The following is a 12,579-nucleotide window of genomic DNA, read 5'->3' as shown; positions in this document are numbered from 1 at the left end:
TCTGATAGTTTCAAGTACTTTTTTGGGTAATTTTTTTTGTAATGAGGCTATTGATGGTGAAATTGTAGCATTCAAAGTGAAAGTTAATTGGCGGTAATATGCTAGCTTTTGAGGTGTGAGATAAAGTTTTTATTTGATATTTCATCTATTGATATAAGTAATTGCATCAGTGTTTGATATTTTCTCATCTTTTCATTTTTACCCCTTATAGGTTTGTAATAGTGAAATTAGAGGCAACAGGATGAACAAAACGCGGGACTGATCAATGATTAAGGGTATTGCCGATAAGTTAACAGACTCATTTTTGGTTTTGTTTTTGTAATAGAGGGTTTTAAGTCATTATAAAATTTCATGGTGGGCAATTCGTTGTTCTTGTATCTGATTGAATTGAAATGTTTTCAAGTTTGCCATTTCGTAGCAGTTTAATGCTCGTCACTCTCATTTGATTTAGTTTCACGCTGATTTCTTGTTCGGTATAAACTCATATGCTGAAATGACTTAATTTTTGTTCTTAAAATTCAAGTGAAGAGAATAATTGTTTTTATCTGTGATTGCTCTTGGAAGTATTTTCTTTTTGTACCTTCTTAGTCTGTAATAGGGAAGTTTGTGGCAAAATGATGAATTAAACGCGGGACTGATTAATGATTATGATTCTCTCTGATAGTTTCAAGTACTTTTTTGGGTATTTTTTTTGTAATGAGACTATAGTGGAAAAATTGTAGCATTGAAAGTGAAAGGTAATTGGCGGTAATATGCTAGCTTTTGAGGTGAGAGATAAAATTTTTATTCGTTATTTCATCTGTTGATATATGTAATTGCATCAGTGTTTGATATTTTGTTGACCCTTTAGTTTTCACCCCTTATGAGTTTGTAATAGTGAAATAAGAGGCAACAGGATGAACAAAACGCGGGACTGATCAAAGATTTTGCCGATAAGTTTGCAGACTCATTTTTGGTTTTGTTTTTGTAATAGAGGGTTTTAAGTCATTATAAAATTTCATGGTGGGCAATTCGTTGTTCTTGTATCTGATTGAAATGAAATGTTTTCAAGTTTGCCATTTCGTAGCAGTTTAATGCTCGTCACTCTCATTTGATTTAGTTTCACGCTGATTTCGTGTTCAGTATAAACTCATTTGCTGAAATGACTTAATTTTTGTTCTTTTAGAATATAATTCAAGTGACTAGAATAGTTGTCTTTATCTGCTGAATTATGCATTATGATGAATTAAACGCGGGACTGATTAATGATTATGATTTTCTCTGATATTTTCAAGTACTTTTTCGGGTATTTTTTTTGTAATGAGACTAGTGGAAAAAATTGTAGCATTGAAAGTGAAAGGTAATTGGCGGTAATATGCTAGCTTTTGAGAGGAGAGATGAAATTTTTGTTCGATATTTCATCTGTTGATATAAGTAATTGCATCAGTGTTTGATATTTTGTTGACCCTTTAATTTTCACCCCTTATGAGTTTGTAATAGTGAACTTAGAGGCAACAGGATGAACAAAACGCGGGACTGATCAATGATTAACAGTATCGCTGATAAGTTTGCCTACTCATTTTTCGTTTAATGTTTGTAATGAGGGTTTTAAGTCATTATAAAAATTCATGGTCGGCAATCCTTTGTTGTTGTCTCTGATTGGTTTGAAATGTTTTCAATTTTGCCATTTTGTAGCACTTAAATGTTCGTCAATCTCATTTTTTAGTTTGACGTTGATTTATTGTTCAGTTCAGTACAAAATCATTTGCTGAAATGACTTGATTTCTGTTCTCTAGGAACAAATTTCAAGTGACGAGAATAATTGTCTGTATCTGTGATTGCTCTTGGAAGTATTTTCTACTTGTACCTTCTTAGCTTGTAATAGGGAAGTTTGTGGCAAAATAATGAATGAAACGCGGGACTGATTAATGATTATTATTCTCTGATAGTTTCAAGTACTTTTTTGGGTATTTTTTTTGTAATGAGACTATAGTGGAAAAATTGTAGCATTGAAAATGAAAGGTAATTGGCGGTAATATGCTAGCTTTTGAGGTGAGAGATAAAATTTTTATTCGTTATTTCATCTGTTGATATATGTAATTGCATCAGTGTTTGATATTTTGTTGACCCTTTAGTTTTCACCCCTTATGAGTTTGTAATAGTGAAATAAGAGGCAACAGGATGAACAAAACGCGGGACTGATCAAAGATATTGCCGATAAGTTTGCAGACTCATTTTTGGTTTTGTTTTTGTAATAGAGGGTTTTAAGTCATTATAAAATTTCATGGTGGGCAATTCGTTGTTCTTGTATCTGATTGAATTGAAATGTTTTCAAGTTTACCATTTCGTAGCAGTTTAATGCTCGTCACTCTCATTTGATTTAGTTTCACGCTGATTTCGTGTTCAGTATAAACTCATTTGCTGAAATGACTTAATTTTTGTTCTTTTATAATATAATTCAAGTGACTAGAATAGTTGTCTTTATCTGCTGAATTATGCATTATGATGAATTAAACGCGGGACTGATTAATGATTATGATTTTCTCTGATAGTTTCAAGTACTTTTTCGGGTATTTTTTTTGTAATGAGACTAGTGGAAAAAATTGTAGCATTGAAAGTGAAAGGTAATTGGCGGTAATATGCTAGCTTTTGAGAGGAGAGATGAAACTTTTGTTCGATATTTCATCTGTTGATATAAGTAATTGCATCAGTGTTTGATATTTTGTTGACCCTTTAATTTTCACCCCTTATGAGTTTGTAATAGTGAACTTAGAGGCAACAGGATGAACAAAACGCGGGACTGATCAATGATTAACAGTATCGCTGATAAGTTTGCCTACTCATTTTTCGTTTAATGTTTGTAATGAGGGTTTTAAGTCATTATAAAAATTCATGGTCGGCAATCCTTTGTTGTTGTCTCTGATTGGTTTGAAATGTTTTCAAGTTTGCCATTTTGTAGCACTTAAATGTTCGTCAATCTCATTTTTTAGTTTGACGTTGATTTCTTGTTCAGTTCAGTACAAAATCATTTGCTGAAATGACTTGATTTCTGTTCTCTAGGAACAAATTTCAAGTGACGAGAATAATTGTCTGTATCTGTGATTGCTCTTGGAAGTATTTTGTTCTTGTACCTTCTTAGTCTAATAGGGAAGTTTGTGGCAAAATGATGATAAAAACGCGGGACTGATTAATTATTATTCTCTCTGATAGTTTCAATTGCTTTTTTGGTTATTTTTTTTTGTAATGATGCTATTGATGGTGAAATTGTAGGATTCAAAGTGAAAGTTAATTGGCGGTAATATGCTAGCTTTTGAGGTGTGAGATGAAGTTTTTATTTGATATTTCATCTATTGATATAAGTAATTGCATCAGTGTTTGATATTTTTTCATCTTTTCATTTTTACCCCTTATAGGTTTGTAATAGTGAAATTAGAGGCAACAGGATGAACAAAACGCGGGACTGAAGAATGATTAAGGGTATTGCTGATAAGTTTGCAGACTCATTTTTGGTTTTGTTTTTGTACTAGAGGGTTTTAAGTCATTATAAAATTTCATGGTGGGCAATTCGTTGTTCTTGTATGTGATTGAATTGAAATGTTATCAAGTTTGCCATTTCGTAGCAGTTAAATCTCGTCACTCTCATTTGATTTAGTTTCACGCTGATTTCGTGTTCAGTATACACTCAATTGCTGAAATGACCTAATTTTTGTTCTTTTATAATAAAATTCAAGTGACGAGAATAATTGTCTTTATCTGTGATTGCTCTTGGAAGTATTTTCTTCTTGTACCTTCTTAGTCTGTAATAGGGAAGTTTGTGGCAAAATGATGAATTAAACGCGGGACTGATTAATGATTATGATTTTCTCTGACAGTTTCAAGTACTTTTTTGGGTATTTTTTTTTGTAATGAAGCTATTGATGGTGAAATTGTAGCATTGAAAGTGAAAGGTAATTGGCGGTAATATGCTAGCTTTTGATGCGAGAGATAGTTTTGAATTCGATATTTCATCTGTTGATACAAGTAATTGCATCAGTGTTTGATATTTTGTTGACCATTTAACTTTTACCCCTTATGACTTTGTAATAGTGAAATTCGAGGCAACAGGATGAACAAAACGCGGTACTGATCAATGGTTAACAGTATCGCTGATAAGTTTGCCTACTCATTTTTCGCTTAATATTTGTAATGAGGGTTTTAAGTCATTATAAAACTTCATGGTCGGCAATTCTTTGTTGTTGTCTCCGATTGATTTAAAATATTCTCAAGTTTGCCATTTTGTAGCACTTAAATGTTCGTCAATCTCAGTTTTTTTAGTTTGACGTTGATTTCTTGTTCAGTTCAGTACAAAATCATTTGCTGAAATGACTTGATTTCTGTGCTCTAATAACAAAATTCAAGTGACGAGAATAATTGTCTGTATCTGTGATTGCTCTTGGAAGTATTTTCTTGTACCTTCTTAGTCTGTAATAGGGAAGTTTGTGGCAAAATGATGAATTAAACGCGGGACTGGTTAATGAGTATGATTCTCTCCGATAGTTTCAAGTACTTTTTTGGGTAATTTTTTTTTCATGAGACTATAGTGGAAAAAATTGTAGCATTGAAAGTGAAAGGTAATTGGCGGTAATATGCTAGCTTTTGAGGTGAGAGTTAAAATTTTTATTCGATATTTCATCTGTTGATATAAGTAATTGCATCAGTGTTTGATATTTTGTTGACCTTTTAACTTTTACCCCTTCGGAGTTTTTAATAAGGAAATTAGAGGCAACAGGATGAACAAAACGCGGGACTGATCAATGATTAACAGTGTCGCTGATAAATTTTCAGACTTGTTTTCGTGTATGTTTGTAATAGTGGATTTTAAGTCCTTACAATTTTCATGGTGGGCGATTCTTTGCAGTTGTGTCTGATTGAATTGAAAATCATTTGTTAAAATGAACTCAATTTGCGCTCTTGATTAGCCAAATTGAAATGGCGAGGATAATTGTCCTAATCTGTGATTGTTTTTGGAAATATTTTCCTCTTGTACCTTTTTCAATTGTAATAGGGAAATTTGTGGCAAACTGAAACGCGGGACTGATCAATGATTATGAAACGCGGGACTGAAGTTTTTTTAGTATAATAAGGTCATTGGTAGTAAAATCGTAGCATTCAAGGTGAAAATTTGAAGGTACTATGCTAGCTCTTGAGGTGACAGAAAAAAATTATATTTGATATTTTATCTGTTGATATGAGTAATTGCATCAGTATTCGATCTTGTACCCCTATTGAGTTTTAATAGTTAAACTAAAGGCAGCAGGATTTAAAAAAACAAGGCAGATCTTAATAACTTATCAATCTTAAATGTTGTTTATTGTTTTTTCAACGAGTAGCCTTCTTTCAGCGATTGAAAAACTTGAAGCAAAATAATATATATTTTCAATTGTCATATCGTAGTAATTGAGTCTTTAATCGATTTCATTATGGCTATTTTTGTTCTAGAGAAAGGGCGTGGTGTGAATGAGCTTCCCACCAAAGACAACGGCGGAGTTGAGTTGGGAACGAATGGGTCTGAAGTTGAACCGAACCACCTAGTTGAGTCAGTTGCCTCCATGTTGCAACACTATAACGCCCAAGTTGAGACCAGCCGATCGGAGGTCAGTACTGATCTTATGTTCTAATATAGTGCGTACCCTTAAACGCAATAACCAGGCGAGAAGGGTCATTTGAGCATTATTTTCTAAATTCATTGACATGAGCTTTTTGGATCCGCTTGGCGATGTAGTAAAATGTTAACTTATTTTGGGAAAGTGTGTTTATTGTTAAAAATGTCTGCTTTATCTGGTTTGCTAACGAATATGTATATTTTTTCAAACAACTTACTTTCTACCTCTACTCGTGTGTCCTTTCAGGCGCGGATATAGGATTTTCTCGAGGGGGGCAGATTTTCGAAAAAAATTTTGAAACTTTTGTCGACGTTTTTTTTTTAGGTCGACCAAATTGATTTTCTGAGGTCTCCCAAATCACTATAAAGAACCCAGCCCCATTTCGACCAAATTTTCTGCTCCGCAGGCAAATTTTTCAAAAAACAGGCCAGGAAAGGCGTTTTTAGGCACTTTTTGGAAAATATTGTTAAAAAAATCGCCTTTTTTCGGCGCGCGCTCCGCCCTCAAAATTAGTATATATTGGCGCCTTTAGAAAAATTTTAGGTTCAGTCAGTCATAAATGGATATCTCAAAATAGTACAAAGGGGGGACCCTTTGGGTCGGCAGGGAGTCAAATCCCTAAAGGGGGGGCGGACGCCCCCCCCCCCCCCCCCCCCCCATAAATCCGCTACTGTGTCCTTTTTTATTAATTCCATTCAATTGAATTGATCACACTTTCAGAACACGGCGCTGGTTGATCGACTGAAGGCAGTAACGACAGAGATAGACTCGTACAAGGAGGCCGTGGACCACAGCAAGCGAGTGCTGGACGAACTCAAAGAACAGTTAGCCAATAAGGTATTGTTCGTTGGATTTTTGTGCTAAAACAGTCCAATTAAAAAAAATTTAGTGGTTGTCTTTTTCGGGTTGTTTCATGCTTAAAATCGTAAATGATTGAAATTTGTGTGATAGTCTGTTGTTCCTAAGGTTTCCTTGCGCGAGGGGTCTAAATAGGTTCTTTCCTTCTCCGCAGCACACAATATTTTTGACCATGGCTGTTGCAAGTTCTTTTGCAGGTCTTGTTTTTTTCGGTTTGTTTTAAAAACTCAAAAATATGTTTATTTTTGCTTTATTTGTTGCCTGTGTTTGCGAAGTGCAGCTTTGCTTCTGTATTAAATTAGCCAGCGCAGATTTGTTGCTTTCTAAGTGCGACTAATCGAACCCATACTAAAAATTTCACATTGCCGCTTTAGTTAACTTTAAGTGAATGTTGCTTCTTGATCAGAGCCACGAAGCAGCCAAGTTGAAGCGGGAGAATGCAGAGTTGGAGCAGAAGGTGTCAAGTGTGTCTCAGCAGGCGAGGGAGAGTGGGGATGCATATGAGAAGCAGAAGTCAAGGGCTGACAAACTGAGTGACCAGATGCTAGTGTTCAAGAAGAAGGCAAAACTGGAGGAGGAGGTCAGTGTTAGGGGAGGCGTTAATTCTTGCCAAAAGATTAATAGTTATCAACATATGGTTGAATAAATGGATATTTAGAATATGTTGAAACTCAATTGTCATCAATCGAAAGTAGAATGATCTGAAGACAGTAAACAGCGACTCGTTCATTGCATAACTGTGGTTCAAAAAGGCTTGGGTACAAAATGGGATAAGGAAAAATATTCGCGTTGTGGTGACTCATGGTGAAGTTTTGTCTCAGCTAGTGCTATCAGATGCTAATACCGAATGTGGCACATTTCACCCTCAAAAGCCCCTAATACCTCGTGCACAAAGTCAAGTTATCAATGTAGGGCGAAATGTGTCACCAACTTTAAGAGAGCGAAACGTACGAAGACCGTCAATACCATTTTTAGTCTGAATAGTTGTTCCTATTGTTTTGGAAATGACCGAATTTAGACGAAGAAGAAGCAGCTTCTGTCAGTCGGTGTCAAATTAGCATCTATGAGATCCATGGGAGTTGAAGATAGTAACTCAATTCGGACTTGTCTGGACTCGAATGTGAGCGAGTACTCGGAGTGGGAACTGATTCTGAACAACGTCATGGAGCAACTGGACTCATACACCTCTGCATACAAAAGTCTGATTGATAAAGTAGGTCTCATCGATATAAAAAAATAGTTAAGAGTAACTTATACGCAAAAACATAATAACCTCGCATGATTTTGTAATTCTATCTAAGTTTATGAATTAAAATCGATGCTTTGTAAAAACGTGAATTGATTCATTGTCTTGTGAGTTATCAGATTCTTTTTACAGGATTCGTGGATGCAAATGTGAGTTCTATGAGTAGTGGGTTCTTCAAATTATCACTGTTTAATTTCTCCCTCCGAGTGCTGGTTGTATAAGGACTGCATTAAGTCTAAGATAGTAAATTTAAATGAACGAAGTGAAGATACCTATTTTGGCCGTGTGGTTATTTTGTTTTTTTTTCTGTAAATTTTAATTTTTGTGGCTTGAATTTTGATTTCTTTTCAAGTTTAGTTCTAAATCAATTACTAAAAAGAAAGGAAGTGACGTTCTACATTTTCGAAAAGGCAAAGCGTGAATTGCTTTTAAGTTTAAACAAGGATTTTAAATTTTAGATTTCAAGCGGAATCAAGATAATACCTTTTGTCCCAGTTTTCTTCTGGAAGTTTTCTTGAAATTCTAAGAGCTTTCACGTGGTGTGTTTTTCTCAACGTGGTTTTTTCTTCGAAAAGTGAAAATATTTTCCTTGTTCATTGACTTTTTTCAAACCATTGGCTATTCTTAAATTGATTCCTACCAAACTGTTCGCCTTCACTTTTATTTAAATTCTGTACATTTTTCGCTGATGTGCAATTTACCCTCATAACCATTTTAAGTTGAATCCTACTGGCAACATGAATCATTTTTGTCATTCCAGTTCCAAGCCTCAATGGTTTGTTAATTGGCTTGAAATGCGCTCACGAGCAATCAATCTGCCATTGCAACTGCGGTCAGAATTTTAATCATATAGTTAGTGATATTTTTGAAGCCATAGCTTTATTTGTTCAGAATCACCAAATGCGTTTGCACGCGGTCGTAAATTGTGTCCCCGAAGCATAGTATACGTTTTCATTTTTCATTGGTTGCTGTAAAATATAAATTTGCTTGAGTTTCAGTGGGTTGCAACAAGTTTCCTCTCAATTCTATGATAGTTCACTGGCTTAATTTTGTTTTCCCTGGCTATTTCAGTATCGAAAACTGGATTTTGCATGTGTGCGTAAAGACGAAGCACTAGATGATTTGCAGTCCAATCATGAGTCAGAGATGTCGTCTCTGAAGGGCCAGCTCGCACACCAGACTCAGACACACAACAACCACCAATCACAGCTGGAAGAACACTATCAATTGATGGTTGAAGACCTCAAGAATAAACTTAAGGTGTTGTTTGCTATTGCGGTAGAGCCACAAAACTTTACTGACTCAGAGTTTGAGGGGAACGCGCATTAGAAGGACTTTTTGTTTATCCAACGAATTTAGAAAAATTAAAAATCGCAAGGTATTTGATGCTGCAAAATATTTATGAAATTAGATTAGTTCTGATTTTCGAGATCTAAGAGAGCATTCGAAAAATTGACTAATCTGGCCTTAAAAATCGAAAAACTACAAAATAGTCATCATTATCAAAGGGACGAGTTATATTGGTATATTTTTAAATGGATTCTGACCAATCAAGGTGCTTCAGGACAACCAGAAGTGGTCAAGTGAGAGTGCGGACAAGATAGTGTTGCTGGAGAATGTGCGCACCAGTCAGGAGATAGAGATAGGCGAGCTGAAGGAACTCCTCATCAAGTGAGTCTAGCTGCTTGCTTCTTTGATCAGTCTCTTATCTATTAGTGCTCGTAGAGTCTTAAGATAGACGTAGAGGTATTTAAAATAGTAGGTAGAATTCAGAATAGAGTAACGATCTAATAATTAAATTTTTTTTTTTTTACTCGTCTTCAGTGAAATTTTTTCAAAAACCGAGGCCAAAATCTAGAGTTTAGGCCAAAGTAGGTTTCAATGCTTAATGCTAAGAATTTGTTGATACGGGGCGATCATTCTGTTTTAGGTCTCAGAACAACGCACAGAGTTTCCAGCTGGCTCTCTGTCTGTTGTCTAGTGTGCTATGGCCTACATTCGACAGACTGAATGCCCTCATATCCCAACAGCACATGTTGCTCCACTACTACACGGAGAGTGAACAAACTGCTCACCAGATTGCGAAGCTAGTCACCGCGTTAAACAACGAATTGCAAAGTGACGACGAAAGTGGTATGTATGGTTACATAGATTGCGATGATTTTTTATTAAAAGTCGATGAATGTCGTTCGTGATGATTTTTCCCCATTGTTTTCAGGCCAAATTTATTTTTTCGCGGTTTGACTTTTGTTTTCTTTTTTAAGGTTAATTCACTGGATTTTAATTATGAGATTTCCCAGCGAATTAAAAAATTGATCCAGTTTTTTTTTTCAAATTGGGTTAATTTTATCAGATCAGAAAAGTGACATTCATAAATTGTTCGAGAAAATCAAAGAGCTTCATAGCCATCTATCTCTCTCTTCGAAATTAGAATATTTGCATTTTTCAAAAAACAAGTCAGTATTTTTTTTTGCGTTCATTGGCTATTTTCCAACTGTCTGTTGGCTATGATTGTTTTTAGCGGCTTGATTTTAAATTTTCCGTTCAATTCGATTTCTGTAGCTATATGGAAGGCAATTTGCACTCTTCAATTAATAAAGCGACATAAGTGCGAAAATTCTTGATTGACTTGTAGTTACGAAATTGGATTAAATTTCGCAGCCGATAAAAAAAATTAATTATTGATCCAGTTTTTTGAAATTGGGCTAGTTTTTTGAAAAGAGAAAATATTGATAATAAAACATGTAGAAATTTAGAGAGCTTCAGAGTGGCTTATTTTTGCTGCGAGCTTCGAAAGTTTCAATTCAATTTTTTTCTGGTTAACTTCAGTTCATTGACATTTTTCCAACTGTTTTTTGGCTATATTTGTAATCGGGGTTTCTGCGGTAGTTGTGTTGCTTCTCTAGGTTCTAAGCAGATTTGATAATAGCAGCTGACTACTTAGGTGCCGCAAAAATACTGAAGTCTCTGATAAGATAAATTTATACACACTTAAATTAGACAACCCTAAAAGTAAGCTAAACGCATTTTAACAGACAACAATGACCCAATAAAATGAACTAGTTCCCCGATTATTCAAATACCCATTTGATTGCAGAAAAAAATTGTTTTAATTGAAATTCAGCTAGTCTGGACTTCCATCAGATTTGAACTGTTGGTTTTTCTTTCATGCTCAAACTGCGTTATCTTGCTGAATAACAATGAAAAATTGTCTGAAAGTGAAAGCTATATTTTTCTTTTTTATTCATTGAGTTTAACCGTTTGGCCTGAAGTAATTTGCGTTTTTCAATCGCGTTCGATTCAGCGATCAAGTTCATTGACGGATGTAATGATAAACCGCGTCTCTGCACATTGTATATGGACCTAGCAGTTTTTTAGATTGTTTTTGTCTCCCTAGTTCAAAATATATCTAGCTGACAGTTTTGAATTTTCATTGTAGTTTTTGCTGGTATTTCAGGTTCGAATTGATATACGTGATGTGCAAACTGCGTTATCTTGCTGAATTATGATGAAACGATCATCTGAAAGAGAACACGCACATTTTCTTTTTTTTGTTGATTAATTTTATTGTTTCCTATGAAACATATCGCTCGATTTTTTAAACACTTTTTTTGAATGATCCATTAGTTGAATTGGCTTAATTTTTGCAAGTTTTTGATGAACATAGCAGTGAAACCTATAATTTTTGCCTTTATTGAAATGTTATGTAGTTGGCGGTTTTACGTTTCTCTGTAATTTTTATGATTGTTTTAGTGTTGAATTTTTGCTTGTGATAAGCAAACTGCGTTTTACTGCTGATATTTGATAAAAGAAATACCTGATAAAGAACGCTCACATCTTTTTTTTGTTGATCGAGTTTTTTTCCTTACCTATGAACCGTTCAGCTTGTTATTTTTTTCGAATGATTTATCTGTTTTTTTGGCTAATTTTTGACAAACTGCATCATTAATCAAAACTTCAATATGAACTTGTGGTGGAACAAAAACTTCAAGATTGAAGGTTTGGTAGATGTTCTGTGAATTTTTTATACCTGGTAAATTTCAAGTCAATTTTTAGTGTTGAATTTTTGTATGCGTTAATAGCTGAATTATGATAGAAGAAATATATATCTGAATGAGAATGGTCACACTTTTTTAATGGGCCAGTTCGGTCACGTTTTCCACGTTGTTGATTGAGTTTTATTGTTTGTTATAAGCACTTCGCTCGTTTTTTTTAAATCCATTTTGATTGGCTTTTTAGTTTTATTTGGCGATATAATGATGAATTTCTTCATTGCATTTTTTCGAGATCTAGCAGTGAAGACTCACATTTTTATTTGGTTAGATTGAGTTTTGTCGTTCGGTTTTATATTTTCTGCTTGACTACTGCATCGCTTATGAAAGATCAATAATTTCGGTTGTCCTTAATAAGGGTGAAGTGCTGAATTGCAGTTTTCCATCAATTGAGTAATGAAACAGATTGTTTCAATGTCCCTAGGTGAAAATATATCTAGCTGACGGTTTCGACATTTTCTCTTTTTTTGGTTTTCAGTGTTGTATTGATATATGTGATGTGCAAACTGCGTTATCTTGCTGAATTGTGATGAAAGAATTATCTGAAAGAGAACGTTTTTTTCTCATTGTTGCTTGAGTCTAATCGTTTGGTATCAATTGCTTCAGGTTATCGCTTTTGAATGATCAATCGCTTTCAATAACCTGTATAATGATAAATTGTGACCGCAGTTTTTTGATGGTCCTAGCAGTTAAACAGTTAGTTTTTGTCTCTCTGGTTAAAAATGCTTTCGGTTGGTGGCTTCGGAGCTCCTGTTTTGCTTTGTTTTCTGGGTTGAGTTTTTATGGGTTGGGCAAACTTCGT

The 12,579-nt window shown here is 34.6% G+C and overlaps 1 protein-coding gene across 1 annotated transcript in view; it reads left to right on the top strand.

Annotated features, from left to right (window-relative positions):
• The window catches only part of LOC134841501 (golgin subfamily A member 4-like), a 90,126-nt gene that overhangs the window by 29,477 nt on the left and 48,070 nt on the right, over positions 1-12,579 (top strand). Inside the window, exons 9-15 of the mRNA XM_063857527.1 lie at positions 5,458-5,612; positions 6,342-6,458; positions 6,886-7,059; positions 7,498-7,692; positions 8,797-8,985; positions 9,290-9,396; positions 9,656-9,858. Of these exons, the coding sequence (XP_063713597.1) occupies positions 5,458-5,612; positions 6,342-6,458; positions 6,886-7,059; positions 7,498-7,692; positions 8,797-8,985; positions 9,290-9,396; positions 9,656-9,858 (1,140 nt within the window). The remainder of the gene's footprint in view (positions 1-5,457; positions 5,613-6,341; positions 6,459-6,885; positions 7,060-7,497; positions 7,693-8,796; positions 8,986-9,289; positions 9,397-9,655; positions 9,859-12,579) is intronic.

Source organism: Symsagittifera roscoffensis, chromosome 3, assembly GCF_963678635.1.
Source record: "Symsagittifera roscoffensis chromosome 3, txSymRosc1.1, whole genome shotgun sequence".
NCBI classification, from domain to species: Eukaryota; Metazoa; Xenacoelomorpha; order Acoela; family Convolutidae; genus Symsagittifera; species Symsagittifera roscoffensis.
This window is presented reverse-complemented; position numbering and strand designations above follow the sequence as displayed.